General features: G+C 33.1%; 3 protein-coding genes across 6 annotated transcripts; 1 reads left to right on the top strand and 2 right to left on the bottom strand.

Annotated features, from left to right (window-relative positions):
* Positions 1-598: 598 nt before the first annotated feature.
* On the bottom strand, positions 599-6430 carry LOC108607364. Of its 3 annotated transcripts, none has more exons than XM_017998077.2 (10): positions 6325-6429; positions 5874-5987; positions 5679-5807; positions 4148-4303; positions 3425-4052; positions 3179-3361; positions 2719-3111; positions 1779-2644; positions 1498-1717; positions 599-1165 (listed from the first exon to the last, which is right to left on the bottom strand). In XM_017998077.2, the coding sequence occupies exons 3-10, from the start codon at positions 5757-5759 to the stop codon at positions 1107-1109; spliced, it is 2586 nt and encodes an 861-aa protein (XP_017853566.1). In that variant the 5' UTR covers positions 5760-5807; positions 5874-5987; positions 6325-6429; the 3' UTR covers positions 599-1106. The 3 variants fall into 3 exon arrangements, with proteins under 3 accessions (XP_017853566.1, XP_017853567.1, XP_033150528.1); XM_033294637.1 differs by having other exon boundaries at positions 1151-1179; positions 6325-6430; XM_017998078.2 differs by lacking the exons at positions 5874-5987; positions 6325-6429 and adding an exon at positions 5368-5449 and having other exon boundaries at positions 600-1165; positions 5679-5768.
* A 497-nt stretch (positions 6431-6927) lies between these two features.
* On the bottom strand, positions 6928-9240 carry LOC108607317 (fatty acyl-CoA reductase wat-like). Its single transcript, XM_017997988.1, has 10 exons — positions 9126-9240; positions 8943-9058; positions 8808-8875; positions 8398-8724; positions 8221-8330; positions 8008-8093; positions 7836-7945; positions 7398-7652; positions 7081-7338; positions 6928-7024 (listed from the first exon to the last, which is right to left on the bottom strand). Exons 1-10 carry the CDS (start codon positions 9238-9240, stop codon positions 6928-6930), a joined length of 1542 nt encoding a protein of 513 aa, XP_017853477.1.
* A 1457-nt stretch (positions 9241-10697) lies between these two features.
* Positions 10698-16202, top strand: LOC108607365 (synaptotagmin-7). 2 transcript variants are annotated; one of them, XM_033294638.1, is made up of 10 exons: positions 10926-11018; positions 11416-11579; positions 11646-11795; positions 11893-11977; positions 13092-13394; positions 13455-13535; positions 13598-13766; positions 13830-14042; positions 14355-14467; positions 15753-16202. In XM_033294638.1, the coding sequence occupies exons 2-9, from the start codon at positions 11419-11421 to the stop codon at positions 14453-14455; spliced, it is 1263 nt and encodes a 420-aa protein (XP_033150529.1). In that variant the 5' UTR covers positions 10926-11018; positions 11416-11418; the 3' UTR covers positions 14456-14467; positions 15753-16202. The 2 variants fall into 2 exon arrangements, with proteins under 2 accessions (XP_017853569.1, XP_033150529.1); XM_017998080.1 differs by lacking the exon at positions 10926-11018 and adding an exon at positions 10698-10716 and having other exon boundaries at positions 14355-16202.
* The last annotated feature ends 431 nt before the right edge of the window (positions 16203-16633 follow it).

Genomic DNA, 16633 nt, shown 5'->3' with positions numbered 1-16633 from the left:
CTACATCTTAAGTGGATTCATAAATTGCATAATAAACAGCATTTATCTTTGAAAATATGTACATATGTATGTATGTATGCACATATACATGTAGAAATATCCGTGAGTTATTCGAACGCGTTGTACATACCGGCATGCATAATGTACATTCATACATTCAGAACAACATTTATTTTATTACTATTATTATTACTATACTATTAAATTAGTTTTCCACATGATTAAAAAACAAATTTTATTTTAAAGAGAGACAATCAAATATGCATTTTCCAACAAAAATTATTCGCACAGGGTGAAAAGGTAAATATGTATTTAAAAAACCATAGTATCGTAAATCTTTAGAAATTACAACCTTCATTTTTATATCATTTAAAAAAATATTATTCATTTTAAAGTTTCTATTTATCAGTGTTACTTTTGCGTAGTGGAAAAATAATTTAGTGAAAAAATATTCGTTCCTTATTATTGGCAAGTCTATCGGTCTTAAGATTTTTTTTTTTTTTGCTTTTTTAAATAATTATTATTTATTAATCATGTTGCTAAACAAATTGTTTTTATGAAATCAATAATGTTTAATAAATAAATGTTGTGCTGACTGTATATTATAATACTTTTAGCATTAATTATAACAAATGTAACTCTTGAGTATGTGATATTAAGAGAATAACATCCAATTTTACATTTAAATGGCATTCAACTTAATAAGTTGAAGTATGTTTTTTTTGCGTGTCTGTTATTATTAAAATACATGCATACATAGTACATATGTATATTAGAATATACATACATTGGTAATAAAGCGACTGACCAAAACATCGTTTATTACGTTTATATAATGTGAGGCAAATGATTTTTTTTATGTTGAGTATGTTAATATGTTACTTTAGATAGACTTTAGACTTTACTCATAAGTATGTACAGACAAGGCATGTTTAACCACTGTGAATCTATAGGATATATTTATGTATATTTACATTTAATTAATATTATTGAAGTCCTTCTGTATGTGCTTATTTAAATTTATGTATGTATCTATGTATATCACATTTTCATGCCCAAAGTTCCATGACGTACGATGACTGTGTGTATGCAATTCCTTTGATAAATCACGATACAAAGTCGCGGTTAGTACTTGGTGTATATTCATCAGTGAATCGCCCCGGAGCTAGAAGAAGAAAACTATATATATATATATACCCACTCATAAATATGCAGTATATGAACACAGCTATAATTTGTGATGTTTATCCCTACCTAACCTAACCTATCCCTACTAAAGAAGAATATCTTTACTGTTATATCTTTCAAAGAGTCCAAAAACGATCTTATGAGCATACATATATATAAAAAGTTTATGACCTTTTGTTAGTTTTTATGAAAGTTACACAAAAACTAAAAATTCAATAATCACAATATTCTGGCATTTTTACGGTTTTTGATTAAATAGGTGATTTGTGATGACAGTTCTGGTGGTATTAAAATTAATTCAATACTTACAGTCTTCCATTAAAATAACTTGCGTATTTTCTATATTTGTACTGGGTGCAGAATGCGGAATCAAATTAAAATCGTCATCAGCAAGAGCGTTATTCCAACGACACCTGGCACCTGAGCGATGAGCTGTGGTCACTGCCATTGCTGGAGTTGAATATAGGCTCAAGTTCGTTGGACTTATAACACCTGACATTGTGGAAATTGATCCAGCATAACCCAGTAGCTGCAAATTGTTAATGTTTAACAAGGCTACAAATTTATATGGTAAGAGTGTAGTATCTTACCGATGTTGATTGGGAATGAAAGTGATTGAAGTATTCTCGACTATTTGCTGTTGGATACACTTGAGTTGCTATTCGGGTAAGTGAATTAGATGCGGCAACTGCTGGCATCTTACAACGTATGCTCTCTGACGAAATATGGGGACTTCTTGCTGGGTGAGGTTGAGGGGATGGCGTTGCTTCAAGCACTGTACAACTGCCGCTGACACTGGTACTGGCACTGACATCTGAGTTATTGGGACTTTGGTTCGTTTCAATAGCAGTGCTCAGGTCTCGAGTTTCACCCTCCTCTAAATTTGCCTTTGATGCACCTAAACTTAAGGACTGGCTTGTGCTTAATGTTCCTACAGGTGGGGATGACTGCCCCAACATTGCCAAATCACTACTGGTCCTTATGATGGCAACTGGACGTGCCATTGGCGGTAACATCGGAGGCAACATTGTACTGTGATAATGTGGTGGAGCGCTCGCCGTTATTTTAGAGCTACGCAATTGCTGATGAAGTTGAAAATGTGAAGGGTGCGCGTGCGAGGTCAGCTGATGAGAATGCGGATGAGAATTCGGATGTGCATGTGTGTGCTGAAATGTTGGATTTTCGATCGATGCTGTGTCTTGACAAACATATGTCACAAAATCAGAAATGTCGTGCGCTTCGGGTGAATACTTGTCGCCATGCTGCTGTTGCTGTTGTTGTTGCGTTTGTATCTGTATCTGTATTTGGGCCTGAGCACTCGATCCATCTTGATCCAACGAAATGTGCGTTGTATGCGCTGCAAGTCGTGGGCTGCCAGTGTGCTGAGGATAATATAGTGTGTTTACTGGGCTTACCGAAGCAGCGAGTAATGTTGAACAATTGTGATGCAATATTGCTGCAAAAATTAAGGTAAAGAGCACATTTACAGAAATACAAAGTTAAGCCGGATTGATTGAAACTTTTTCTAACCTTCGGCTGAGCGTATCTGTGGCATATTTGGAATACCCTTGCTATTTAGAGGTTGGTAACGATGCAATGACAGCGCGGAATCCGTTGTTACAGTTGTGTCTCCACTTGAGTTATTAGTATCAGATGTTCGAAGTATTACTGAAAAGCTGCCTGTAGAGCAGTTTTCAGCGGATGTGCTAGTGCGCGAAATGGCCGTTGGCGATGCACAGTGATCAATCTTGCAGCATCCAGCGACAGTGCCAGCTCCAGAACCAACACCTGCACCTTCGTCCAATGAAGATGCACTTGCCGCATCCGAACGTAATAATGGAGATTGTGATAAATGCACACCCCTTTGAGCCTGGTTCTGATTATGATTGGCATTTGTGTTGGGATTCTGATCTACAAAATCAACTGGTAATCGAATAGAAAATGAATATTGTATCGGCACATTTGTATTTTATAAGACTTTCTAACTTACCGTTGTAGCCACCTGAAATAGAATTAGCGACAATAGATCCAGCCTGAGCCAAGGCTTGGGAGCTAGATATTGGAGAGTCCGGATTCAATTGATATGTATTGCAGTCATAGGCATTTCCCACACTTTCGCGCTTAATTATGTTTGTATGCAAGCTGTTACTGCTGGCTTCATCCAAAATTGAATCTGAAATTGATTGCAAACGATGTTGATGAGATTATTTACTATCTTCTAATAAATGACATTTACCCCTTGACAACGTCCAAAGCTCTTGTGATGAAAATACTCCAGTCGCAAGGATTATGTCATTACAAACGACCCCGTTGTAAGGATTGTGTCGGATGCCTTTGGACTTAGTTTCAATACCGTCGGTATCGTCCTTGCGGTCAACAGCTGCATTGCTGTTACGGTTTTGACTATAAATGGTAAGTTGTGGAGATCTCGCTGCCTCCATAGAAGTTGCCATCAATGTGGGATTAGGCAGACTGGTAAGCGACGAACTATGAGTATTTATGAAGTTGGCTAAATATAAATCCAGCTCTCGTACTGACACATTTATATGATATGGATTTACACATAGGCCTGGATGCAAGCACTCTGGATTCTTTTCCAGCCTCTCACCATCAGTGCTTTCCAATGGAATTGCCTTAAAAAGAATGACCATAACGAGGTCAAGTCTCCAAACTTTATCAGCTTGTCGTAAGCAATCAATTCGTCGCATTTTGCCCTTTTGGTCGGGGTTTGAGAGTACACAAATGGATTTACGTTTGCCTATGATTGATTGAACGAAATCTTCTCGACTCTCCTGTGTTATGTCCTTTCTCAGCTTACCCAAAAGACGGGATGCCCATTTTTGCTTTACTTCTGTTTTCTCATTCTTTAAAACAAATTAAAATTTATTAAGATCTATTTGCTTGTAGTTTTTGATTAAGTGGTTTATATATGTAGTTGACAGTTTCATTTGCTTCATACCTGTAGCTCGTCCTTGCAATGTCTTTCCTCTTCCAAAGACATGCGTTTTTCATGCTTTTTATAATACTTTCGCTTTGCAGCTTGGAGATTAAACCAAGAGTACGAGAACGATTTGACATATGGTAAAAGCGCTTCAATGAAGGGGTGAAATTCATCCTAAATATTTAAAAGACATACCAAAATCGAAAAGGGTACATTTCAATTGAAAATTCAGTTTAGTAAATTTGCGCATGCTACAGTTCTGACATAGTACCTCTCACAAAACATATAGTATTCTACTAATGTGCGAAATAATATAAGTAAATATGTTCTTATGCTGAAGCCCTTTGATGTATGTACGTGCTTAGCTTGAACAAATAAGTCAACAAAAGGCGAAATAACTATGTGCATATGAAAGACAATGTCAGGATAGATACTTCACATTCCATTTTTCTTTATCATTTGAAAGTTTGGATTTAATATTGTATTATAATTATTTATGTAAAGGATATTCTATACATACATACATATGTATATGCACATTACATATTTTGCAACAAACATTACATTCGCGCGATTTATATAAAAGTATGTATGTATATATTTGTGTAAAGAGTATACTTTTATTCTTAAGCATATCCTTATATCTTGAATAAATAATCGACGAAAAAGTGTGCAACGATTTCCTCTAAAATGAGGGGTCTTGCATTATCCAGCCATTGTGATTGCTTATATTTTTTTTTAGTGTCTGTGAGTATATGCATATGTAAGAAAATATTTAGTGAAGGTATAACATATGAAGAGCAGAATAAAACATTTAAATACATACACATGTGAATACGTGTATTCTAGCTACGAAAAGGGGAAACTTACAATTTTTTGGGTTTTAGAGTAGAGTGTGACAACATTCAAAAATAATTTTTAAAATGCAAAATGCACTTACTTATTGAATAAGAATAAATTTATAAAGAAAACCAGGATTTGCAAAATATGTGAATAAATAAATGTACTGCAGAACGCTTTAAATTACTGAAAAAGTGCAGTAAAAGTATATACATACATACATCCTTACATACATTTATTTGGATATGAAGCATTTATTTACATACATACATACATATACATATATTGTAACTAAACAAAAACAAGAAGGTATATAGTACGTATATAGTAGTATAATCAACACAGAGACATCGAGAATTTGACTAAACCGAAGTAGGAATGATAAGACTGTTAATTACATTTGAATTTGAATGGATTTGTGTTGAATTTGTAGGCAATTCGCATTTCTTTTCGTTTAGATCCAGGGCAATTTACTCACACCTAACAATAGAATCAGTAACCTTCAATTAGTTGCATTTACTCACGCATCATGGAACTAAATATGTAATGCTTTTATTGTGTTAAGACCGTGAGCAAGGAAAACAATAAGTATAATTAATAAAGAAACATTTGCAAATACTGTATGTATGTACGCATGTTACAATATTTAGTTACGAATATCGAACAGTGTAAGCACGGCTTACGATGGGGACACATTTTTAATTCTTACCTGTCCGGTAGACGATGTTTGTAAATAGGAAGATACGTCCGTCTCGATCATACAGCTTCTCAGTGTATCCGGTATAAACATACCGTGTGCTGTCTCTTTTCATTGAATTAATTATTTGTAGAATTTCATCTATAGCAAAGGTGGAAAATTAGTGTGTTTTCATTAATATCTGTAATAGCAGTTTAAAAATATTACCCTGAAGTAACTATCATCCGACGACATGATTAATGAAATTTTCATTGCATTAAGAATTGGGCAAATTCTTTCTGTTTTTTCCAGCTCTTAATTCCTCACCTTAAGCCGTAATCGCTTAAAAATCAAAAGAGATAAAAGAAGAAAAACAATTGCGTCTATTAACATTAGTCATTACATAAAACACCTATAATTTTTATGTAATTTCAATGAAATATTCTTTTGCACAATTATTACACAATTTTTTTTTATAAATATGTTTACATACATACACGAGAATGTATGAATAGATATTTGCATATAATATATGAAAATATAATCACAGGCAACTCACAAAATAACTATATATAATACTTATAATGTACATTCATTGTATATTTTCTTTGGAATATATGTTTATGCATTTTTGAGTGCATATGTATATTCAGACAATCAGACGTTTGAGCATACATACAGACATTTTTTGTTAGGCTCTCAACACACAGCCAATTGGTGGCAGAAGTAGGTGCGTTGAGCTGAGCGGATATCATTCGACTAAATTTGAAGTCAATGGTCTAGTGTGAGGTGATATGCGAAAGCTCTCTTTGCTCCTTTACAATTTTCTCTCTCGTCTCTCCCATAAATTTGCCAGTACGGAATGGTGGGAGAGCGACGGGTGTGTCGACATCAGCACGTACATGGGCCATTTGCCAGCGCCATGTCCCACATGTTGTCTTCTGTTAAAAAAAAGTCAATTCAAATTTGTTCTAAAAATAGAAATAAATTTTCCACTATGCCCGAATACACGCGTGCAGTTCGCTTAAATATCTCTATATTTGCAGTTCAGTTCCAGTTGCATGCATACCTACATAATAAAATTCTCAACGCGCATGTGGAGAATAATACTCTTATTCTCTTGAAATGGGCCTGCCGCAAATATGTTAGCCATGTGTAGTGTGCACATATAACATTTCAGATTGCCAGATACGCACTATCTATAACCCTTAGGGTGACCATGCAATGGTCACCTTAAGGTGACCATTCAATTTGCAGTAACATACAATACTTTATTCAAATTTTAAATATTCTTACACAAATTGTTTTTTAATATCCAAAGTATATAAAAGACGAAAGAACAGATAATAGACTTAGCGATTTGATGCATCCAGTATAATCTAAAAATGGAAACTATAATAAAGATCTGACACATACATTTTTAGAACTAAGTTACCGATTCCATTTGTCCAAAGCCTTAGGAATAGTTTCCAAAGGATCATTTAACAGATAGTGTCGAATACCACGATAATATTGTTGAAGAAAAAGCTCCCAATCTAAGCAATTTAGGTCAAAGAAGAAAATATCTCTGTCAATAGACGTCATATGATTCCATATCATTTTTATATTGTCCGTTTCAAAGCGCCACTCACGCATTGAAAAATATTCAATAACATTCATAAATCTGTGAACCTTTTTGTACACGTGTAGTAACCTATGCAAGTTTTTTATATTTGTGTAATTATATTTGTAATTAATTAAATAACAACTTACCGCGGCTTCCGTCCAGAAAATATGCAAATAATGTCGCCCATCAATGCTGGTATATAGTGCAGGAAAAATACTAGGAGTAAGTGTATTACTTTACTTGGAGTGTTTGAGTAACAAAGATACCAAATGGCTTTCAAACTGGGATACATCAATCCGTATTTTGTGGTTCTTGAAGTGAAATCGCCCCAAGATAATTGGTTATCTTCAGATGTGCAAAAATTATATACGGGAATTGAATAGCTCCCTGTTTTTATTTTCCTATAAATGTGAAATTTATCGATCGTATATAAGTATCTCAAAAACGATATTAAAACCGTTTGGTTTGCTTAAACCTTTCACACATGTACATTAATTGATTAAAATCCACGCGTTTAATCAAACATACAATAAAAGCGAGCATTACGCTTATCTAAGATTGATCTTACTATTATAAATACCTACTGATATTTCACTTGAATATCCCATGAAGCAGCAATTAGACTATTGATACATAAGTCTACAGGAACCATATTTGCGATTGCTTTTGGCTTGCAATGTAGGGTTCTTAGCACCTAAAATATAAAATATGTATATAAGCATGTTTGTAGTTTTTAATTTTGGGTGCTCATATTACCCCAGTACCTGCACCTGCTATGGCTCCAGTGGGTCCATAAAAGTTGTCTATCCATCCAACAACTGGTTCTCTGTATGTCGAAATGACTGAAATTAAATCATCATATAGTAAAAATCGTTATTTCGTTACATGCTCTGTATGTTAAAGATTGTTGTGTTTGGTTTTGTTCCCTCAAGTCTTATTATTAAATTATACTGTGGAAATCGAGCATACCAATACCAGGGCGGAATACTCCAATGGGTAGGCATTCGCCAAAACATCTAATAACCTCTTCTGCAACAGCTTTAGTAAATGTGTACGTGTTTGGCCACTTACACAAAACTCTGCAAATAAAGAATTTGTTAAAAAATAAATATATCATTGATAGATACACAATGGCAAAATAATTACATGGGAGTTATCTGCTCCAAAATATTTTCTGGTATGCATTCGGCCATAAGCATAAGGCTCCCGGCATCGATTGGAATCGGATAGAATTTCTCCTCGATGTATTTTCGCGGACAATGTGTATATGCTGTCGATACGTGAACCACACTTTGAAGGTTCCTCATTTCCTTACATAGTTGCAGGACATCATAAGCAGAAATGACATTTATTCTCAGAGCCATTTTGAGCTTTTCGTCGAATCTCACTGTGGCTGCCATGTGATAGACTATATTGACGTGTTCTACTAGCATTTTTCGATCGGCTGGACAAATTCCCAAGCCTGGAAGTTGGCTAACAATAAGTAAAATACATTTATTTACATATTTCTCATGTACAACTACAATTAATGTAATGTAATGTATTAAAGTACTTACCAGTCGCCGCCAACGGCTATTACTTGGCGACGATAGTAAGGGTTGGCATTTTGCGCTGATTTAAAAATCTTTGGCAGTTTAAAGATGAAACAATACGATTAAGAGATACCAATGTATATTTAAAAGACAGCTTACCGGATCATTAAGTATTTCATCTATTCTCCGATGTAGATCTATGTTTTTCTTACTACGCACGAGGACATATATATTTTTTATGTCAGGGCACGAAGTAAGAAGCTTACACAAGAGAACTATTTAACCATTAATATAGTTATGAATTATTAGCTTTGTGTATTTTTATTGACAGAAGTGTCTTACTTTTGCCCAAAAATCCGGTTGCGCCTGTAATAAAAATGTACGATCCATTGTAGAGCCTTTTTATTAGAGATGTATCGTTCTGACTTTCACTGCTACATTTGAAACTAAGCTTCATTTTAAAGTGTATGTATTCCTTCGGAATATAACTTGTATATTGAGAAATTGCACAATTGCCGTCTAAACTAAACAATGTACCGTACTAAGCCAGTGCTAAAACTGCTTTAATGCCTTTATTCAATGGCCAACAACAGAAAAGCTAGTAGCTACCATAATATCCAACTTTAACTGCAAAGCCAACGAGTGCCACACTCTACAATATACCATAAAGTAATTTTGTAAACCATCTGCAACCCATGTATGTAAGCCTATTTGGTGGAGTTTAATAAATAAAACATAAAACTATGACAGCACCGAACATAAGTAAAATATATATGGTAGGGTGTTTGTTTTCCTCTATAGTTCAATGCAATGTACAGATATTGATTTTGTAGCGATCATATACACACACACATTTGCTTTTTATTTATTTGCTTTCACTTTTACCACATATGCAACTAACCAGTTACAAAACAAAAAAATTTAAACAAACTGATTTTATTTCTCAGTTATTATTTATATTTTTAGGTTTTATAAATGGACTTTGAAAAGTATGAACTTAATTCCAATGTCAAACTATGAGCATGGCAAATAATTATACGTTTTCGTATGCGAATAAATGCCCAGTGTTACTTGAAGCTCAACCTCAACTAAAACAGGACTCTGTGCCACCTTAAATAAGGTCGTATATGATTTGAGAATGATTTAACGGTATTCGAAAAAATTGTGCCACCGCTATATTTAGCCAATTTTGACCAATGTCGTAAGTAAATGAACTTACCACCTGAAATCTATGTAAAATTTTAATAATTTTTGTCAGTAATTTTTTCAGACCAAGTAATAGGATGAAGACGGTGTAGATATGTAATTTCGATGAAGATGGTGAAAGTCTGAATAACGGAGAGGATAAAGACTAAAGTTCATAGTCGACATTAAATAAATAAAAAAAAAATTAAAAAAAATATAGTGAAGAACATTTGTATAATTTTCCAGTTAGTGTTTCTAGAAAATGTTTTTATTTTAAAATTCTTTGTTGCTTGTTGTATGACACAGCGATAAACTCCTTCCAGTATTATTATATTTATTATATATTATTAATATTGGTCCCTTTCGGAATTCTCCCTTACATTCATGTCAAGATAAAGTGAAATTGCCTAATCATGCCCTTATACATACATATAAATCTACAAAAGCTCAATTTAACTGAACATCAAATTTTTAAATGGGCATGCGCAGTTGATTCGTTTTTGGGTGAGCTTTCAAATTTTCGTAATTATTATGTTTTTTTGGTACGTAGTTTATTATTATTATGTTATCCTGAACAAGAAAATAGAAAAGTTTCGGCATTTGGCCTTTTGAAGAAGCTCTCAAAAACACTTATACAGTTATAAAGATTTGTTTGGTCCAAGAATACATTTTTCCAATAACCCTCTCTTTATCTAGACACATTTATTCTCTCTTGCGCTCTCGAAAACGTAGAGCTTTTAACGTGTGTGTAAGTTACTGGCAACGCCATCTTATATTACTTCGTCTCACTTACTTACACATATGTACATGCAAAAGTTGGCCGAAATTAAGTGTTTTACCAAAAGTTCTCAAAACGAATAATAAAAACACAAATAAAATATATATTCCTTTTAACAATAACTACAACAAATAATAAATAGAAAAAACAATAGAAAATTTTTAAATAAGTGTGCCTAAACCCAAAATTATAGCCTTAAAAAAGTTACAAGTTCGACATACATAACTAGTACATGGCTTACATTTTTCTATGAAAGCACTAATACTAAATAGGTAATTAAGCAAAAGTGAATAGTTAAATACATAATTGGATATGAAAAATAGCGCAATATACATAAACGGGATATGTATATACATATGTATGTACATACATACACATGTCCATTTGTATCAAGGGAACAAGACTTTTCAGCTTATGTAAATTGAAGTGTGTCGACAGCTACAACGCAATTAACAAACTATTCCCGGGTTTTCTCCGCTTTGAAAAACCAGGAATAGTTTGTCAATTGTGTATGTAAAATACATATATTGGAAAAAAAAATTGATGTGAAACTATTATTATGAACCATATTTTCCGGTTTAAGTAGGATGGCTTAATCAGACAAATTTATGCATGCATATCTAAGCCGATAAACATATGTATGTATTTGCATACATATATTCTCTGTAGATTATGGCGAGCATCATTCTAATAGCTTGCCTAGCTATATTGGGCCTAATCATTGCGATATCACTCTTTCTGGCTGGAGGCTATTTATGGTGGAGGCATAAAAGGTCACAATTACAATTTATTGAACCAAACGAGGACGAAGAGTCCAGCAGCTATAGCCTGAGGTAAGCTAAAATAGACAATAAAATATGTAAAGAAGGAAAGAACAATACAAATTCGCATGGTTCTAGGGCCACTCAGGAGATTGTGGACTCTGGAAATCCACCAAGTAAGCCGCAGGCACCTCCGGTAGTGGCCTCACAGACGATCACCACGCCATTGCAAAACAATATTAATCGTAAACTGAACGGATTCTTAAACCTCAGAACACCTCTCATTGGGTAAGTTTCTGCTGTCTCCGCCAGCAATATGTTTTGAAATTAAATCGCTACATTTTTTTACCAATGCCAATAAATAATAAAAATCGTGTATATATAGGGGTAGCTCAACATCTACGCCTTCAAAAGCTCCAAATCTTTCAACAAGTGGCAGTGCAACTGATGGTACATCCAAAGATTCCGCGGTATGTATTTTCCTCTACCATATTATACAAATATCATTCAATATTCATTATTTGCGTAGTAAGGATTAGAAATAATAAATGTATTAAAAATCCGTTTTTATTAAAAAAAAACATAAACAATAATGGATTAAAGTTGGGCGCATTTAACTTTTTGATACACTTTGACTAGGGCATCGAAGGAAACAAACGCACGCCCTCACAATCACACGTAACAGCTGACGTCTTAAATATAATTCGTATACATCAATATAAATTATCATACGAACCAAATTTACGGTCCCTAGCTCTCATTACCGATCAATTCTTTTTTTCAAAAGCTGGCTGAAAACTAATAAAAAATTGCATATAATTAACGAGTAAATTGTTAATGTAAACAAGTAGGCGCATTTAAGTTGTATACAACCAACTTGTATGTACACTTTGACTAGAGCATCGCAGCAAACACACTCTCTCAATCACAAACACATTCACATATAAGAGTTTAAGCGTCACAGCTCGTTCTTGCTGTCGCGACAGCAAGCGCACCCCGCTGTTTATATTGAAAATTGAAATGTGAGTAATTAAAATATTTTTTAATGGCTTGGGTATTGGAGCACCTACAAATAAAATTTGGTTGCTCTAGCTCTTGTACTTGCTGAGAAACAGTCGCTCAAACATTCAGACGGGCAGACGGACATGTCTATGTCGACTCAGTTTGTACTCCTGATCAAGAAAATATATACTTTATTGGGTATACCCGCCTCCTTCTCCCTGTTATATAGATTTGCACAATTCATAATACCCTTTTCTATTTTTTACAAGAATTTCAAAGTGAATAAAAACGAACTATGCTAAATGCATTCTTATATGGGTGGTAAAGATAGGCGTGTCTTTGTCTGATTCTTTAATCAACTACATTTTTAAACAAAGTACTATACATCTTATATAAGTATATCCTATTTGGGTAAATATATAACTAGTCAAGCTGCCAAAAAGATAGCAGAAAATAAAATAAAAAATATACAAATTTAAAAAAAAAGATTTGGGTAAACATGAAAAAATCTAACATTAAGTTGTATTAACTGGCCTAAATACTATTTAAATAATGAAAACTATGTAAATAAATCTTCTTCAGAATAAAAGCATCTCAATGACAGACATGTATCTCGATAGCACGGATCCAAGTGAAAATGTTGGACAAATACATTTTTCTTTGGAGTACGATTTTCAAAATACAACGCTTATATTAAAAGTGCTTCAGGGAAAAGAGTTGCCCGCAAAAGATTTAAGTGGCACTTCCGACCCGTATGTACGAGTTACCTTGCTGCCTGATAAAAAACACCGTTTAGAAACAAAAATTAAACGAAGAACTCTAAATCCAAGATGGAATGAGACGTTCTATTTTGAAGGCTTTCCGATACAAAAGCTTCAGTCGAGAGTAAGAACCCATTTAAAAAATCAATGTTGAAATGATTTATGCCTTAAGCTGTTTTGCTAGGTGCTTCATCTACATGTGTTTGATTATGACCGTTTCTCAAGAGATGACTCAATTGGGGAAGTATTTTTACCGTTGTGCCAGGTAATCAAAGTCTCAAATCTTAACATTATAAAGAATTTTACATAAGTCGATTTACAATTTAGGTCGATTTCGCTGGGAAACAATCGTTTTGGAAGGCATTAAAGCCACCAGCAAAGGACAAGTGTGGAGAACTTTTATCTTCACTGTGCTATCATCCTTCGAATTCGATTTTAACGCTAACTTTAATCAAAGCAAGAAACCTGAAGGCTAAGGATATTAATGGAAAGTCAGGTAAAATAATGTGATTCAACAATAAATACCGCGTGTATCAATTGTTTTTAAATCTTTTTTCAGATCCTTATGTTAAGGTTTGGCTTCAATTTGGTGATAAGCGCGTTGAGAAAAGAAAAACACCTATATTTACCTGCACACTAAATCCAGTTTTCAATGAATCGTTCAGTTTCAATGTACCTTGGGAAAAGATTCGTGAATGCTCTTTGGATGTCATGGTTATGGATTTCGACAATATTGGACGAAACGAATTAATCGGGCGAATATTATTAGCCGGTAAGCCAACACATTTACTTATCCATAAAGTTGCTAACGAACTAAAAATGGCATGCACACGAGATACTTAAAGATTCAGCAATTAGTAATTTGAAAAATCAGAAGTCGTTTTTAAATCCACCCTCTAAACGCTGTCAGCTTAAACAGAATTTTTCAATTCTCCCAATTTTTAGAAGCAACTTAATGGATATTTATTAAGTACCATAGCACCACATTTGCGAATTAAATAATTTTTTTTTGTTTTGATATACATATCTGTCTAATAAATTATCGATCCACAACTCTAAAACTATAAACTAAATAAATAAACAGGTAAAAACGGCTCCGGCGCCTCAGAGACGAAGCATTGGCAGGATATGATTTCGAAGCCGAAACAAACTATAGTACAGTGGCATCGTCTGAAGCCTGAATAATTATATACCCATGTAAGTATATGTATGCATGTTTGTATGCATGTACCTAAGTGCTACAAATGGAAAAAAATGTATACACAAAGAAAGTGCACATTGAAAAACTCTAATTGATCCAAAATGATATGCAGTCATATAAAAAGTTGTGACTTCTCGGGCATTATATCATGGCTCTTTAAAAACAACAAGAAACTAATTAAATGCAAACATTTCAGTAAAAGATGTTTTAGCGCAAAAATAAATAAATATGTATATCAGTTATTGGCGTGATTGAGATAAGTAATATAAGAGAGATGAACATTTTTACGCTTATATAAACTGTTTTAAGACCACCTTGGCTTCAAATTATTTCATCCAAACTAGTAACAAATCTTTGTACGCTTGTCGAGTCGCTTGTCTGACCAGCTATAACCTTCGGATTGAGAAAATCTTAATAAATATTGTACTTATTTATCGCATCCTACAAAACTGTAAAAAAGAAGAACTGATACATATTAAACATGTACAATGCCAATTAGTATATTTATTCATTGTTGAAAATGTCATAGCGAGTAGATGCAGTTAGAATGTTCATTTGCTTTGTCTCAAAATTTATAAGTCAAACGAAGGAATGGTTTTTGAAATAGGGCGTTGGGAAATTTCGAGCGCAAAGTCAGTTGACCTATCACTCAAAACATAAGTCAAACTGAGAATGGAAAATTGGTGATCAATGTAACTCAAAATCCAACCGACAAGTCTTTGAACGAAAAATGTTATTTGTTTTTGAAAATTTGCTGTACACATATATTTTTTTCACAAAATCAAGTTTAAAAGTTTTAGAAGCCGTCATTTAGGAACAATTATTCCAATTATAGACAAGAATTACACTAATTAAAGAAAAGTCCTTATTGTTTTATTTTCTGATGATCCAAATGGGGAAATGCCAAGATTATAGAACTATTGAACAAGATTATACTCTATAGCTTTTGATACAGGTTAAGTTAAAGTAATATATTATCAAAAATTATTTTCTAAATAATGACTCTTTTTTGTGACAGTTTACACCCCCCTTAATAAAATAGAAAATATGTTTCCTCATAATTGTTTATGTAAAAGGGGTTACAGCATGTCAGAAATATATTGACTCGACCAATGTACACAAACACTGTCAAAATTTCTGTTAATTTAAAACGTTTGAAGCGTAATATGAAATGTTTTTAAATTTCCTGAATGGGTAATTTTTATAACCAAACACTTTTTAAGCAAAAACAAATAGAAAAAATCAATTTATTTGAATACAATGTAATCGGATTATTTACAGCACACGAATACGCACACATAACCTAGTTATTTGGCTTGATTTAAACAAGAAATAATCGTATGTAAGTTACTTTACTGTATAATGCTACAGTGTACGCCTAAAAAAAATTAAAAAATTGATTTCTTATATACGAAAATTGTATATAATAAAAGTTAATTGTTATTATTAGACTTATATTAACTGTAAAATGATATTGTTACAAGTTACTTCAAAATGCGAATTGTTGATTCTTTTATAATAAAAGAAAAATTATGTGCGAAATGGAGATTTAACAAATAAAAGCAAACAAAAGAAAGTTAGATTGTTAGGCTGTAATATTATATTAGCAAAGGCAATAAATAGGAACTATAAAGGAATTAGCCAACCATTGCCGAACAAACGTCAGCTGTTGATAATGAAAATATTTGAAAAAAAACTGAAAAAAAAACCAAATGCAAAACTAGTTTGAAATTAAGAGTTACAAAATAAATACATTATATAATTGATAAAGTGAAACTGAGTTTAGAAAACGAAAAATCGAAAATTCAACCCACCTTCAAATTACATATTTGTTATATACCTGTTATATTCTTAAAATCAATTTATGATAGTTAAATAGCTGGAAATAAAGCATTTTTAACCCATATTATTAAAAAAATGTAATTATTTCATAGTCAGATACCAACAGCACAGCACATTACAAAAAATACATCAGGTATAACATCCATTGAACATCAGGCATCGCATAGCAAACTGAAGTAAGTATAAGAATGTCAATTTCCACCGTAGTCGAGTTATTTGAGGTTAAAAATAATGCACTTTTCAATATATGCAATGGAAAATTAAAAAAAAAATTCAATAAAAATTGCATCAAATGAATGAAATGAATATCAATTTTTTGA

Source organism: Drosophila busckii, chromosome 4, assembly GCF_011750605.1.
Source record: "Drosophila busckii strain San Diego stock center, stock number 13000-0081.31 chromosome 4, ASM1175060v1, whole genome shotgun sequence".
Lineage (NCBI taxonomy): Eukaryota > Metazoa > Arthropoda > Insecta > Diptera > Drosophilidae > Drosophila > Drosophila busckii.
The sequence above is the reverse complement of the archived record's forward strand: the minus strand, read 5'-3'. Positions and strand labels throughout refer to the sequence as shown.

Bases quoted from the DNA above. Each gene is read 5' to 3' on its own strand.
- LOC108607364 (XM_017998077.2), bottom strand. From the start codon at position 5,759: ATGTTTATACCGGATACACTGAGAAGCTGTATGATCGAGACGGACGTA. The intron at 4,304-5,678 runs GTAAGAATTAAA...TTAAATATTTAG, and splicing joins AAACATCGTCTACCGGACAG to GATGAATTTCACCCCTTCAT. The intron at 1,166-1,497 runs GTAAGTATTGAA...TTCTTCTTCTAG, and splicing joins AGTTATTTTAATGGAAGACT to CTCCGGGGCGATTCACTGAT.
- LOC108607317 (XM_017997988.1), bottom strand. From the start codon at position 9,240: ATGAAGCTTAGTTTCAAATGTAGCAGTGAAAGTCAGAACGATACATCT. The intron at 7,946-8,007 runs GTAATATGAGCA...TTTATATTTTAG, and splicing joins TAGCAGGTGCAGGTACTGGG to GTGCTAAGAACCCTACATTG. The intron at 7,025-7,080 runs GTAACTTAGTTC...TTCCATTTTTAG, and splicing joins GCTTTGGACAAATGGAATCG to ATTATACTGGATGCATCAAA.
- LOC108607365 (XM_017998080.1), top strand. From the start codon at position 11,419: ATGGCGAGCATCATTCTAATAGCTTGCCTAGCTATATTGGGCCTAATC. The intron at 11,978-13,091 runs GTATGTATTTTC...AATCTTCTTCAG, and splicing joins GTACATCCAAAGATTCCGCG to AATAAAAGCATCTCAATGAC. The intron at 13,767-13,829 runs GTAAAATAATGT...ATCTTTTTTCAG, and splicing joins GGATATTAATGGAAAGTCAG to ATCCTTATGTTAAGGTTTGG.